Below are 15,832 nucleotides of genomic sequence, written 5' to 3' on the forward strand. Positions count from 1 at the left end.
AACCTCTGAGTCAGTGCCAGCTCACAGCTCACTTCTGCCAGCAAGACCTCACCACTGACACTGGCTGCTGAGTCCAAATACGTGGGGAGGACTCCCTGGGAGGGGGGACTTCTCAGATGGTTTGTGATAGTCCCCATATCTGGAAAAGGAAATGGTGAGTTTATGCCTCTTTATATTTTTCTCTTCTTGGGCAAGAGGAGCAAACCAATCTCATGCAAGTTTGGAAAACTTTGGAGCTACTTGTGCCAGTGCCTCATTGGTAGCTTGGACCTGCTGGTGTAGCGGCAGCTTTCAGTCTTGCCCCTGCACCATGGCAGAGTGTGGCAGTGTGATGCCATTTCCTGTTTCACCTATCCCAGTCCCCCAGGTGTGCCAGCCTCTCCTTTCCCCTCCCCCTGTCCCCGGGCTTAAAAGGAGATGGGACCATGCGGTCTGGATTCTGTTGGGAGCTGTTACAACATTCAGAGGTCTATCATCCTGGGATAAAACTCTGGATTAAAGCTCTACGATAGAATGCTCTCCTTTCTCTCTTCACCGTCACCTGAACCTTTTCCACCAGAGGTAAACTGAGTTTCTACTATGCCTGGATTTGTTGCGAGTGCCCAGCTGCAGCATCCAGCCAGCCAAAGGTATCTCTGAGGTGAAACACCACAGCTGCCGCCTTTGGTCCAGCAGCAAGGGTCGGACGAGGCCAGGCACATCCCACCCAGAAATATTGGGATTAATATTCCATAGCAGAGGAGCCTGGATTACCTCCGGCACTGTGTAACGCCAAGCTCCCCAGCAGCAGGATGGCTTGGTCATGGCAGTGCAGCTTCCCAGCATGAGTGAGGCTGGTGACTTGATGCAGGGAAGCTGGTGGTGACTGCACTCCTGCCTACTCTGCGCCTCATCTGTGTCCTTCTGTGCAGCCAGCCAAAAAGAAAGTTTCCTTTCAACCAGACAGTAATAATCGCTGCCCTCCCTCAGCAGTCTCCAGTACTGCTGCTGGAAATAGAGATATGTCATGAAACACTCATCATACAAAACATTGCTTCGAGGCATTCCTCCTAGGAGTGAATTCTCTGGGATATATTTGGTCAGCTGAGAAGAAGCAAACTGTGCAAGAAAGTTCCCACAGTCACGCTTCCTCCTGAACCACAGAGCAGGATTTGGACAGACCTTCAAAAATAAAGCCATTTTTAGGGCTATTTCTGCGGTTGCGGTGTGTTTCTGCATGGTGGGGCAATCACCTTGGGAGAAGTGATGGGTGCCTCTGCCACCGACATGTCAAGCAGCGCATGCTTCCTGACACGCGCATGAGGGCATGTAACATGCAGACTCACCGCTCACTACCCCAGCTATGGCTCCTCAGAGCAGTTGCTGCTGTGCTCTGCTGGGCATGGCTCTTCCCCACTGGTATAAGCCTGGGAGGAGAAAACAAAACAGCCAAACATAAATTGGATGTGGTGGGAGGAAGGTTACTAAAGCTGAATGTACTCCATATTGTGTCGAAGTGGATCAGAAATGTGTAGGATTTCAGCTTCCCTCTAACAGGTCTCCTTCATGCCCAGTCTCATGGCTATGCTGAGAATGCTAAGGGAATGGAATTGCTGGGGTTTGTATTGGTGGTCACCTCAAAATGCCTGTCTGGGAGAAAAAGTGCAGAAAGGCTGAAGTTTTTTTGGGGGTACTTGCTACAGCTGTTATAAATGTGGCAAGGCTTGCAAGTGTCTAACTGGGGGCCTTTCCTTCCCCTGCTGATGGTCCCAAAATACTGCATTCTCACACGCAGTGAATAAAAGGATAGATGGAAGACATCAAACTCCCTGCAGAAACCATCAAGGTTGCTCAAGCATCCTGCATTCCTTCAGAGGAATAAATAGTCTGCCTGCATCTACCATCTTCAATGCTGTTTGTAGAGGAGGGAAAGATGCAGTCAGGCAGCTGCCCCACTACAAAGGAGGGCTGGCAAAGCAGGGGTAGACTGATGGAACAGCTGAATTGCTCTCATACTCCAGAGGAGGTGACAGGGAAGGCTGGCTGTGAGGCACACATCTTTCAGCAGTGAGTTGTTTGTCTTCTCACTCTTGATTGTTAATGACCATGAAAAGCTAGTGGGACGCCAGCCAGGACACCCGTTCTCTCTCTTGCTTTTAGGGATCCAAAGACTTTATGATAATTAAATAAATGTTAGGTTGTCAGTCTAAAATAATAACACTTTACTAAGTGAAAATGCAAATATCCTGCAATATCCCTGAATAGCAGGTGGTATTTCCTGAGGTATTGTTTCTGACCTACAGGGAAATTGATATTATGAACTGACTGAGGAAAATGATTATGGTATCAAGCTCGAGCCATTAAAATAAAACAATGAGAGTATAGTAAACTAAATAAAGGAACAAGCAAAAGAAGGCTTGGATTTTGTGTATTTGTTGCTGGTTTTTTTCCTAATGCTGTAGGCACTGAGTGTGGTTAAGATGTAGAAATCCTCTTTTTACAGAAGAGGCAGCAGCAGAACAGAAATAGGGGAAAATGTTAAATTCAATTGCCTTTAAGGGCATAAGCAAATAATATGTAATCATTCATAGCATTAGTATTATTAAAGAAGAAAAAATAGCTAGGTGTTGAATTAACTTGTACTTCTCTATGTCTAGCAAGCGAGACATTTACTCAAGCTGTTAACATGAGATCAGGAACAAACATGCCTGTGTTTCTGCTAACTAGATTTTTCTTTGAAAATAGGACAATCTGTTACTGTCAGTCAAAACTCACAGTTTGGTTTCTGATTTCCTCTAAAGGAGACAATATATTAGGTTTGCTGGTCTGCACTTCATGCAGTGTCATTTGTATCTCATTTGAGTGAAATCCATTTAAAACGATCTTACGTACGTAATGTTTCCTCAAGTGCGTTCAAAACCAGCACCTACCTAAAACAAAGACTGAGAACTGATTTAAAATTTATTCTGAACATGCGTTGCAGCATATTCCTACATTATATACAATATTATAGCTGAAAGATATATATATTGACTCACATTGTAGACCTCCTAGATTTATTTTCTTCTACTGCCACAGCCCTACACTCTCTGCATGGAGCTACTCATGATACCAGCCCAATGCATTTGAGCTTGGTCCACTTCTCTAAGATTGTTCAAATAAATTTGAGAATTCTAGTTTTGTGCATCTGCTCTTGGTGGATTTTGTATCAACTTCTTCCATTTTTCTTGCTCGGAACTTACTGTTTGATTTCTCTGGAGCACTCCTGGGTGGATGTTCCTGCAGAATGGAAGCAGTGCACTGTTTTCTCTGTACACCAGGGATGCAAATGGGGATGTATGTGTCCTCTGGGCTGTCAGATTATATAGGCTAACTGAGAAGCAAAGTAAATACCCCCAGGAATCCCTAGCTGCTGTGCTGGGATGCTCTTTTATTTCTGATTCACTTAGAAAGAATGATTTTGCATGGTACTCAAGAAAGCATGGTACTTAGCACTCCCAGGTATTACTGGCCAGTGCTACAAGTCATGGTGCAAAATTTTAAGTGGGCTAACTGTTTTCTAGGGGATGGTAGGTTAATCTAAAGCTCCCTAGTCTGGATCTTCCCTACCAAAATTCTCAACAGTGCAAAATTATCCTGCATTATTTTTTCTGAAGGCCCTTTTCACTGTGCCTTACCTTCAAGGATGTGTAGATTCTGCTCTTCATCAGACATGTGATCTGATGCCTGTCAGTTGGTCCAAGCACAGACATCATCATGTCATGGGATAAGCATGGATGTGAAAGGTTTGTCATCATGTATTAAGTCATAGTTAGAGCTGCACCTCTAACTATGGCTAGAGGTTCCTCTGTGAGGGACCATTCAACCAATCCCAGCCCAAGAGTTGGGCCCATCGCACTTAGGAGTAAGGAGAGGAAGGACACTGATGCCTCTAAGAGGCATATGGAACTTACTTATTGGGTAGGTTGTCCCTGAGATACAGAATATTTATTAATAATATCCCAATGTGGAGATCTCATGAGAGTTCCGGGTCTTGTCAGTCTGGAAGATGTCTGAAACTGCGATAATACATCTGGAAGACTCATGAAATCATCTGGTTTGGGCTTGCAAACCAGTTTACAGTCAGCAAAGCATTGTATTTTCAATAGAGAATAATTTTTTTTTAAATAACCCCCCCAGTATTTGCTAAGTAAAATAGAGCTAGACTATATCACTTTAATGAGCTATTTATTTGCTTATCTGTGAAAGAAAAAACTGCAATAGAGGACAATTCCACAGATCAGAATGAGGAAAATAACCACAGATTGCAAAGGGCATATGTCAGCAAGGGCAGGCAGAAATTAGAGTGAAAAAATGTGGCTGAAAAGGCCACACATTTATGATGTAAATACATCTAAATTAGCCCCAAAGACAGTCGTTCCTGAGAGGTGATGAAAGGTAAAGTGGCATGGGCAACTCCTTATCCCCTCACTGTCTCCCACCCTTTTTACGTGCTTGTATAATAAACAGTGAATATCCTGACTGTCCTGTTGCCAGTGCCTCCAGCCAGAAAGCTGAAGCAGACTCTCTCCTGCACAGATTGCTGTGCTGAGAGATGGCTGGAGTTCTTCAGGAAGAGCACATCCTCCCTTGGATCCTTCTGTCATTGGCCTTGCAGCTGGGGTAGACTCCTCTCCAGGGCAGTACAGTCCCAGGGCCTTTGCATTTCTGTTGACCTGTTTTATGATCTGAGAAGACAAAGCACTGCCATAAAGCCTACAAAAATGCATCTGATCCTAAAATCTGAAAAACCCACTGGTACCTAAGAAGATTCTTTCTAACCAAACTTCCCAATTGCTCTCTTAAAAACACCACAAAACCCTCAAAATATGTCAGTAATGCACATGCTTTCAGAGCATGGAAGAAGCCAAAAGTATGACAATAATACAGCCATCTAGTGAGCTTGGTGGACAAAAAGAAATATGAACAATGTGTTTCTGTTTTTCCTCTCAGTTCCTTGCACATAATGGCAGTGCAGAGAATTTGTTCCCATTTGTGTGTAAGCAGAGAAGGCGGTGTGTGTTTGGTCCCCCTCTTTCTTGCCATCTCTCCTTGTCACTTTTCATTCCTTCTTCCCATCCCTTTGCATCTTTGCTGCTGACCACCAGCAGAAGGACCTTGCTCTACACCATTGCCCTTACCTGTCAAAATCTAGAGTATCAGAGTATCCTTGGCCACATCGCTGCCAATGCTAGCATAATCTTGCAGCTGCTGGTAAGTGATCTGGTGCTGGTATAATACCTGATCTCACCAAGGTGGATTATGTTCAGCTGCAAAACAAACCCCTATCTACCCAGCACACCTAATTCCCAGAAAGGGTATGCCTCTCTGTGCCAACTACAGCAGCATTTGGAGGCCAGCTCTCCTCCTCCTTCTTTAATCCAACAATCTGCTTTCACCTCTGCTGCCAGGACCACCTAGCCACAGATACTACCAACAATTTTTGGCATGTCCCAAACCACAGAGGTTCAAAGCACAATAAAATGTAACTAATTGGAAGATGGAAGCATTTAGCTCTTTCAGTAGACTCTGGAATTTAGCAGAAGAGCAGAATTTAACCAAGGAGAGAATTTAGCTATGTTTTTTGCAGCAAGAAAACTTAGGTTTTGTCACTTCAGCAACAGAAGCAACAAATTACGGGAGAGTTTTCAGGAACCGAGAATCAATATTCGTCAGTCCTATTCTCTGAAACGACCTGCATTTGCTAAAATGTTCACAAGCCCTCCCTAGCAGCCCTAACATGTAAAAGCAGGCTGCTCTCCAAGTGGCAGCTAATGGAGCTCTGTGAGCAAGGAAACCACGTTAAGCTTTACAAGGGAGTGGGGCTGTAGTAGGGTGCTCCAGGCGCTGCATTCTTGATGTGGTGTCAGGTTTCAGTACTATTATGAAAAAATCTGCAGGGGATTTGCATGCATACCTTACACACATACCTTTGATGTTCACATTGGTAGATCCAAGCAACAAATAGGATCTTTAGGTCACATGTAGCTTCCAAAAGGCTGTTAAATAACTATGGCTAGACAGTCAGGTCTAGCCATAGTTAGTCCTGCAAAAGGTCTGTCCTGCAAAATTACAGTCAAATTCTTCTCTCCTAGATTGGGTTAAATTCAGAGTCTGTTCAAGGTTGTAAATAGAACAACTCCAAAATTACACCAGGATTATAAAGAGCAGAATCTCTGTCTTCCTCCCTCTCTTCCCCTTTTTCAATCTCTTTCAGATCAAGGGAAGCATATGTACTCGAACACTGTTCATATTTCTGCTGCTGTTGAGAGACTGACAGTAGGATATTGACAATAGGATAGATGTTGAGTTTGCAATCATTTATTAAATGGGTTCTGACTAGATTTTAAAAAAAGCTGTTTGCTACTGTCTTTTAAAATACATTATAGTGTTGCATAGATTTCATAATGATGCACGTGATCAAATTGCTGTTAATGAGTAAAATCACACCAGAAATGCAATGGAATGGTGGAGGTTTTTTCTGCTTTGCATGATGGACCTAGGAATCATTCCTTTGGACATAATGAATGTAATTTCCATTTAAAAATAAGAATATGAATTGAGTTCAGTATTTAACATACCACACACCAGAATGATCCCAAAATATATCAAGCCAGGAAGTGGATTAATTACAGCAACTCGCCACCAAGCCCCTGGTATATTTCAAGTACGTGGAAAATGTATTTCTATTTTGGATACTGACTTCTTTATGAAATTATGCCAGAATGTTAGCAGTCTGCTTGGACTCTGACAGACACTCTTAGCTGCATCAGTGTCCTGGAGGCAGTAATAATTACCAAATCTATTTAATAGACAGACAGCTATCAGACATCTGTATATCCCAGACATACAAAAACATCCCCAGCCAGCCATATGGCTACCAATGAATCTGCTTAGACAAAGAAGTTCAAGAGAAATGCCTCAGGCCAGATCCTCAGCTGCAGAAAATCAGCCAGGCACAGGCGATTTGCCTTCCTTGCCCTGCATGCTTTTTCTTTGGAGGAAAACCCTGCCCAAGCCATCAGAGGGCAATGGGAGGTCAGGGAGGCAATAGAATGGGAAGGGGAAGCTCCTGCAGGAGCTGAGGGCTGTGCCTGGGCCTGACCACGTAAGTTCTGAACAAGATGCTTTATATCCATGAAGGACTAGAAATGGCTGTGCAAAATGGCTCCCTAAAATCCCTTGTATCCTTACCCTAGTTTGTGCACATGAGGGGACAGATAGCTCTTCCTACCAGTACCCAGTGCTGTGTCTGTGCTCAGTGAGCTGAGCAGTGCCTGAACACAGGCAGCCCCCAGCACTGCCCTACAGTTGTCCATGCTGTGCAGCCGGGAGCTTGCTTTCCTTCACCATCTTGTCCTCTGTCACGCGACAGATGTTGTTAAGGAAGCAGCACAACCCAGGACTCTTCCTTCTAGGCAGTCTGGAGGAAAGGTGGCATAGATACAAGCCAGTCAGAGGTCCTGGACTGGGTTGCTTTCTCCTGTTGGTGAAGTCTGAAGGTTTTCTGGGCTGATCGCAGTCTGTTGCACCTGCCTTCCCATAGTGCCCACTCTGATGCTGTCCTGCTCTGGCTGAGATGCGTCTCACTAAAGCAAGAAGCACAAATCTCTGGAGGCAGCAGTTCTTGTAGTATGCAGCTAAACTGAAGAGACATGCCACAGACTGCCACTGGGAAATACCCATGGGAGGTCACAGACTGCTTGGCTCAAATCTCACAGCCTTCAAGGTAGCTTGAACGGCTGCCTTTCCAGAGTGCTGAAGGTGCCCAAGAGCCAGGGGAAGTGCATACTGTATTTTCATCAGTATTCTCCTTCTTCAGGAGAAGCACAGGTCTAGGCTGTGGCATGGCCATTGCATCATTGCCGTGGTGGAGGTGCATAGCCAGGGACAGAGTTACCACCTGATGCTGCTGGGACACTGCTGTAGTCCCAGGTCTGCCCAGTGGAGCGATTTACCTTTTGTTTTCAATCACTTCTGTTCTTTGTCCATTCCTGTTTCTAGGCTTGGATCTGTTGTTAGCAGAGGCTTTCATAGGCCTGGGAATTTTTGATTGATTGTTTGTATCTAAGCCTACATTGTGGAAAATGGGCTGCAGGTATTTCAGGTTTCTAAATGACACAAGGACACTGTTACTAAGTTGATGTCTTTGTGACCTTAAAATTGAGAAGAGTGAACATCAGCAGCCATAGAGGGAAACGTTACCTGACAACAGATACATTTTGAGCAAAACCACTGAAGTTCAGAGCTCACTTTCCAAACAGCAGTGGATTTTGCAGCAGGTTGGCTTGTTTGGGACTTCCCTATGCTATTTATTCTGTAACTTCACTGGAGATCAATGCAAAAGTCAAGAGTATTTGGGAGCTCCTGGCAGTCAGGTCCAGAGTTGAGTCCACTGCTGACAGTCCTGCAGCTCTGATCAGCTCCATGCAGTGGTTCTAGTGGGAATGACCTCTGCAGCAGAAAGTGCCCTGGCATGTTGGTCCGTATGGCAGGAGGTACCTGGGCAAGAAGAGAGAGAAGACTTTAAAACCAAAGTTGGAACCAGATTGTAATGTGAAACACTGCTTTCTACCTCTAGGTCATCAATTCAAATCTAGCCTGTTTGGCAGTGACCAAAAATCATTTCCACATGGGCCAAGAAAAACGCATGGTGAACACAGGAGTTCCTGTATCCAAACAGACAAGATAGTCTGGAGATGAACAGTTGCACAATAGTTATTTGTCTGGACAGGTCTGCAAGGTATAAAGCTAAGCCGTTTCCTATCAGCTTATCCCTGAATAATGAGGGCTTGGTTTCTTTGCAAATAACTCATAATTTATTTCTGTCTACTAAAATGTAAGATTTTTTCTTTGAGCTATAGCTAAGAATGACTGAAACCTCCCCTCTGGCTTTCTCAATAGTCTGTCTGTGTAGGGAGTTATAAATAGACACATATGACGTTTGCCAGACAAAAGAGACAGCTCATGTTTCCTTAGGTGTATATCAAGGAAAACCTCAATGCTGAACTGTGTGCTAGAGTTATTCTGAGACAGAAAATACTTCTCAATATTTTAGCAGCAAAATGCACAGGTTGCCAAACTAAACTTAAGCAAAATGCATCAGGAAAGCTTATCAAGTGTGTGGCAGATGATAATGAAGTAACAGGGAAACCCCACAGAGCAGCAGTGACTCTGAAGAAGAGCAGTCAGCAACAGCAGATACTTCTGCTGACGAGTTGTATTGATTTTAGATAAGAACACAAATTTAAACTTTGCTTATTGTATTGAAACACAGATACAAGGTCCATTAAATGGATATTTCATAAGCTGCACTGCCCTAAATATTTTATGGAAACGTAACTAATACTGGCTATCATTATAAAGCTTAGTAACATCTATGAAGAACACTGAACTAACTACCACTGTGCTTTGAGTTTTTATTATATCCTTGATAAAATCACTGGAATATTGTTGTGCTTGAACTAACAGTTCAGCTAGCAGATTAATAAAAATGATGGGTTTTCCCTTCCTGTTCTAACCATTAAATTTGTTCTTGTTAAGGTCTGTAATTGTGGGAGTAAGGTTGGGTCAAAGCAACTGAGAAATAATGGATTATATAAGCATAAAAGAAAACAGAATTAGATTTTTAAATACATTTCTTTCACTCTTTTATTCCTCCCAGAACATAAAACCATTCCAAATGAAGCGGTTTACAGATATTTTGTAGTGAAGGTAGCTTTCTGTAAACAAAATATATGAAATCCTAACCCTGATGAAGTCAGTTTCTTGACTTCCATTGGATGTATACATATGGAACTGGATATATGTGCCACTGCCTGAATTTTAAGACTGCCAAAAGAGTCATTTGAAGCAGTGTGCTTTGAATTTGCCAAATTAAATATAAATTTTTTATGCCAGTAAAATAACTATTAAAAGTCACTCTGTGTACTTGGAAAACTTTGAAAAGTTGGGGGAAAGCACTCTGCTTTCCCCAGCAAGTGGAATAAAAATACTCTTTATCATCGACTAACTGGTGCAGTTTCTGACATGTTGCAGACTTTTCCAGCATCAGTCAGGGAAGGTCAGTTTAAAAGCTAATAAATATTTTTGCAATTATTTGACTTTGTATTAAAAACTCAGAGGAGTGCCAAGTAGGATAGAAAATAAAGAATAGTTTCACAGATTTTGCCAGAATTCTCCACAGATTACTATTAGCCTCATTTATGAGACTGCACAGAGAACTGTGAAATCTCCTTTGAACTCTAAGGGCCAGATGGTTTTGCTGTTAGATTCTAATGACCCACAGCAGTGTGCATACACAGATACTACGGTTGCCAGTTGACTGCAAGCATATGAGGGAGACAGGAGAATTCATGACCTGTACTTCCAAAACACAAGTCCCCTCACTGCTGATGGGATAAAAGAGCAATTCTGCTACTGCCTCAAAAGGGAAATTATTCCTAAAGCAAGCCATGAGCATACCTGGACCTGAGGAGTGAATGGCAGGCACATCATCCCATGCAATTTCAGGAAGATTTCTGCTGATGATCAGGAAGCTGCAAGTGGCTTTTGCTGGGACGTGAGAGTTTCCTGGCAGGCTGTGTGGGCCACTGGTCCCAGCACTGTATCATTCTGTGCTGGAAGAGGAGAGAAAGGCTGTGCTCAAACCAATTAAAGCTGTAGGGCAGAATGGTAGTTACTCTGCTGTCATATGGAACTGCTTGTAAGACATGATTTATTTTGGATTATGTTGGTTTCAACTGGTATAATATGAACTTCCTGATTTTTCAAGGGTATGTAGACAAAAAGACCAAATATGGTTTTACTCATCTTTTAATTTAGAACTACAAGTGTTTGGATGACCTATGAAGTTATTTTAACGATCTCTGCACAACAGAGAGCTGTCAGCACTATAAATGTCATCCTAACTGGGTATTAGTTTCCATCATGGCCATTTAGTCTCCCCAGCAGAGCTACCTCCATGCAAATCTGTTATCTGTGTCAAGCTGTTGGAAAAAGACAAAGAGTCACTGTTGCCAAGAAGCATCAATCAGACATCTTCATAACACTCAGTTTGAAGAGGAAGACACGAACAGAAAATCTAAGAGCACTCTGTGTGTGCAGCTTCCCCTTGGAGCTTCGGGTGTAGCAGCAAGGGGATGATTTGCATTCAAACCAATGTTTTTATTTCTGATCAATAAAGATGTGTTCCAGCATTGCTCATACTAGTTGATAAAGATTTACCCTTAACTTTCCATTTTCCTTCCTTAGCTTTGTGATGCTAGGGAAAGTCACAGGGTAAGAAGTACTTCTGTGAATGATAAGTGTGACAAATTGAATTTGATACAAGTTTAGACTGCTGGTACAAGATGAATATGAACTCATCACATGAGACTGCTCTATTGTTCTCATGTAGAAAGCAAAGAAATTGTTTGACCAGTATGAGCTGTAAGGATATATGTATGATATTGACATAAAGCAAATCAACAGAATTTGAAAATAAGAAAACAAAATGAGGAATGTGTGACTGAGGAGGAGTGGAAGAAGTGTAGAAGATAAACAGTTGGGCTTTTAACATTCAAAACTTACAGCAAAGAGAAAAACATCAAAATTTTGTGTATTCTCCTTTTCAGGCATTTTGTGGGATTTTTCCTTTTCAAAGTTAGGAATATTATCCTCAAGTTTTAAATTGTTATCTTCTGCCTTAGCTCACATCCTCAAAATTTTAAGCATGGCAAAAGAAATACTGCTGCATTTTGGATTTGTTCTTGTTTGATAGACGTTTAAATGACCTTGTTATAGGATTTTTCTGGCACTGTAGCTCTTCTTTCTGTCTCATACATATTTTAAAAAGATATCTAGTGTTGACTTGTACTTGCATATGATGTAAAAAACCCTGAAGTTTGCTTTCGAGTATATGGAACATCAGCTGGTGCGCATGCAGTGTACAATAGCTGGTTTTCAAACTTAGGATAAAAATGAAATGTGAAAGCACTGTGTTGCACTAATCTCCTCTTAAGATGGCTAACATAAGTGAGAGAGCCTCTGACAGAGTAGAAGTTCTACCATCTTACTCTGCAGGCTCCTAACAGGGGCAATACATAATAATTCAGAGCTCTCCTTTCTTGCTTACAACTTTATTTTTGCCCCAGAGCACCTATTTAAAGCCTCTTGTCCATGGCTATCTTATAGTTCCAGTCTTTTCCATAACCAAGGCAGATTGTCTTTCTTTCCCGATAATTGAACATGCAGATGCAACACTTGTGAATCAGAGGTGTCACTTTCAAAGCCCTGAAAAGATCTTTTAATGCAGTAAACACAACGTTTAACAAGTTGAAGCATTAGTATCTACAGTGTGTCAAAATGGTTCCAAAGGCATTGCATCCACAACAGTTAAAGAAACTAAAGGGGTGCTTGGGAAATTTCTTGTTATTCTTGAGCACCTCAGTTCTTCTGGTCAGGGCGCTCTGAGTCAGCAGTCACCAGTCCTCACAGGACTAGACCTTACAGGATTTATATGTCCAGCCACATTCCCACTCAGCCAGGCTGAAGCATGAAAAGCAATGCCTTGAGAATTGGCACTTGCAGTGATTCAGCTGCCGCAAGCCCAAGCCCTCAAAGTGACATGAGCGGGCATGGCTCCCAGCGTGTCAGTGTGTGTGCCACTCACACTGGCTGAGGGACTGAGCCCTGCTCCTGGGCTTGCATAGCTAAACCTCTTCCATTTAAGGCAGCAAGCATGACATATGCTGAGCTCCAGATCCCAAGTCCAGGGAAACCTAGCCGGCAGTGAGCAAGCCCTGCCAAGGAGCTCTCGATATGAAGCGCTAGGATAGCAAAGGTCTTGAATGACTAAAATTCTTGAAAGCCTTGGTCAGTATCACAGACAGTTTCCAACTGGGCAAGCTACAATATTTTCCCTCTGCTTTTTATGAATGGCTGGATAGGGTTGTGCTGGAGTCAGAGTTCCCTGTGGAAGCCATTCATAAAAATAGCAAAACAAAACAAACACATGCAAAAAAAACTTTAAAGGTCCAGTCCAAAGCCACTGGGTGCCAGAGGCTGGGAAAACATGCTGGCAGCTCAAGCCCCAGCTATCACTGAAAGTATTCAAGGGGCTTTTTGGTGGTCTGAAAAGTATGAACTGCTGTGTAGAAGGGCAGCTGGTAGAATTACTGTGACACATACTAGGCAGAAAGCCAGAGCTGGCCTTGTTTCAGACATTGTCTTTCCTCTCATTGAAGTGTCAGGACCTAATTCATGGAAAATATGGTGAGTTGGCAGCTCTTTCAGAAGATTTCATTGAGTTACAGTGAGTGAGAGTCACATGAACATAGAGTGCACAGCCAAAAATATATGGGGCTTTCTGAGCTGGAGAAAACAGTCAGCCTCTAAAAATGTCTGTGGATTTCATGTGGTTTGGGAGTAGACACATGTACAGGTGTAATCAACAGGCAAAAGAAAAGAAAATAAAGTGAAGAAAAAAATTGACAGATTACAGAAGAGCTCAGTGAGTTCTATAATTATGAGAGATTCCTTTAAAACAAATCATTCCTTTGTCCAAGAGCAGCAAATGTCCATTAATGAGTTCAGGGCCTGCAGTCCACCTGGAGAAGGCATCAATAAAATGTGTGCCTTGATAATAGTTTCTCCATTGCAAGGGAATTTAATGGAAAAGGAAAGGGTCCACCCTGAAGTTTAAAGACAGACCTAGTCATCAGATATTTTTTTTCCTCTCATATTTATTTGAGAGCAGAACTTGGAGACTGTTATATACAAAAATATAACAGCAGTAGGATTCTACTGAGTTAGAAAAAGACTGAAAATAAACAAAGCATCTCTTGTTAAAATGGGACACTTGTAGTGGGCAGCCAAATTTAATCAGTTACCTTTAATTTACATTTTCATTGATCCTTCCCACTGAAATATTGCTCTGAAAGGCCAGTTACACTAAACTGCTTATTCAGAAAAATTCCAGTTATTTCCTACTACACTGTCGTGAAAATTAGGTTTTTGGCCATGCAGAGGGATGGCATGTTGGCTTCTGCCCAAGAAAGGCACTAAAATCTAAAATCATGGCTGGGATTAGGAAAAAGCAGGAAGGAAGGGCAGGAAGAAAATCATTGGGTGCAATTCATAGACTTTAAAAACAGAATGTCTGGGGGAGGGAGGGAGGCAGGCAGCAACTTTGTCCCATTGAAGTAAGAGAAGCCTTTTTGCTGTTTCTGTGTCAGGATTTCATCCTTAATCTGTGATCTTATTGTTCCATGCTGCTTCCAGCACCCACAAGGGTCATCCCATCATCTGGGCAATGCTGGTGTATTTTAAGCACGTCTGTATTTGTTCCTTAATTAGTACTCCTCTTCTCCTGGGTGGGGATGGAGCACACCGGCACCTTGGTGGGTCTCCTGACTCATGTGAGGACTGTGTTTCCCAGTCCTGCGTGGGACCAGCAGGAGAGAGACTTGCTGAGGATCCGTGGTGGTGCCACCAGGTCCTGCATAGGCAGGTGGACACACCCACCCTGGCCAATGATGGGCATCCCTGTAATCACATGAATAGGCTTGCAAGGGTCAGCACAGCATCAGCTTCATGCAGCTGAAAATCTCAAACTAGAACTCACAAGGGCTGGAACCACTGTCCATCCCAGTCTCCTTGGTTTTGGCAAGGGTGGCTTTGGTCAAGTGGGAAGCCATGGCTCAGGAATGGGGTTATGTGTCCTTCACTTCTCTGCCTAAGCTTTGACCCTGCTTGTGATGAATAGGGAGGGCTCCCCCACAGTAGGACACTCCACTCACAGCTGAGAATGTTGTAAGAGAGCGGCAGCAGTGGAGACAACAAAATCTATTTATAAAATCAGGTCACTCTCATGGTCTGATAAGTTAAGGCAGCAGTACCATAGAAGAGCAGAAAGATGTAACATGCTAAATTAGATTTCACTTCGATTTTAATTGTACAAGCTTAACATACTCCTCTTCATCCACACTAACGTGAACTACTTCAGAGCAAAGTTGCAGATAGGTATAGGAGAGGCTGGGTGTGAGAGCTGCTATGTTCATCTCTCTGTTTCTGACTGTGGGCTTTTCCTGTGTTTTATTTCTGTTGCTGAAAATATTTTTCCTAGTACTCCTAAAATCACAGTTAAGCGTTTTCACTTAATTTTGTTTTTCACTGTGCCTTTGTTTTACTTTTCAGCCTCAACAAGTGGTTCAAAAGAAGCCTGCTCAGGTAAGAAAAACGAATTTAAATTATTTAGACTACTTTAAGTGAAATAATATTTCAACTGGCCTCTTTTACTGTAAAGAAAGAAGGGAAATGCATCAATTGTATGAGCTGGGGGACAGCTGCTGGATTGCTGGGCACAACCACCAGAACAAGTCATGTGGTGGCCCTGAAAAGAGAGGAGGAAGCAGGGAACAGTGCCTGCTCAGAATTGTCCTCCTTCTGCATTGGTCACCTTGCAGTGATAATGCAGACACACATGCACACTTCTGTGGTGTGAGTCCAGCATGCAATAAGTATCTCTCTGTGTCCTGAATATGGCTAGGTGGGAACTGCATTACAGCAAGAAGGGACATATGCATGAAACCCATCTCTCTGCTTTCCTTAGTGTTGCATATAGGCAAAGCCTTATAAAATAAGGGCCTTTGTGAAATCATGGCTCAGGCCTGCTACTTAGGCTAAGTAGAAGGGAACTATGGGAGAGTGACTCAGCTGGAATAGGGGTAGAGAGATGTGAGAGACGTGAGAGACATGCAGGGTGATGGCCACGTGTCCACGTCACGGTGTTTGGTGGTTGGTGGCCTTGGGCTTGTTGTGCCTTAAAACTGTG

General features: G+C 42.9%; 1 protein-coding gene across 1 annotated transcript in view; it reads left to right on the top strand.

Annotated features, from left to right (window-relative positions):
• Positions 1–15,832, top strand: part of HMGA2 (high mobility group AT-hook 2) — a 110,476-nt gene that overhangs the window by 72,051 nt on the left and 22,593 nt on the right. The window contains exon 4 of the mRNA XM_036401664.2: positions 15,196–15,228. Coding sequence (XP_036257557.1) covers positions 15,196–15,228 — 33 coding nt within the window. The remainder of the gene's footprint in view (positions 1–15,195; positions 15,229–15,832) is intronic.

This window comes from Molothrus ater, chromosome 5 (assembly GCF_012460135.2).
Source record: "Molothrus ater isolate BHLD 08-10-18 breed brown headed cowbird chromosome 5, BPBGC_Mater_1.1, whole genome shotgun sequence".
Taxonomy (NCBI): domain Eukaryota; kingdom Metazoa; phylum Chordata; class Aves; order Passeriformes; family Icteridae; genus Molothrus; species Molothrus ater.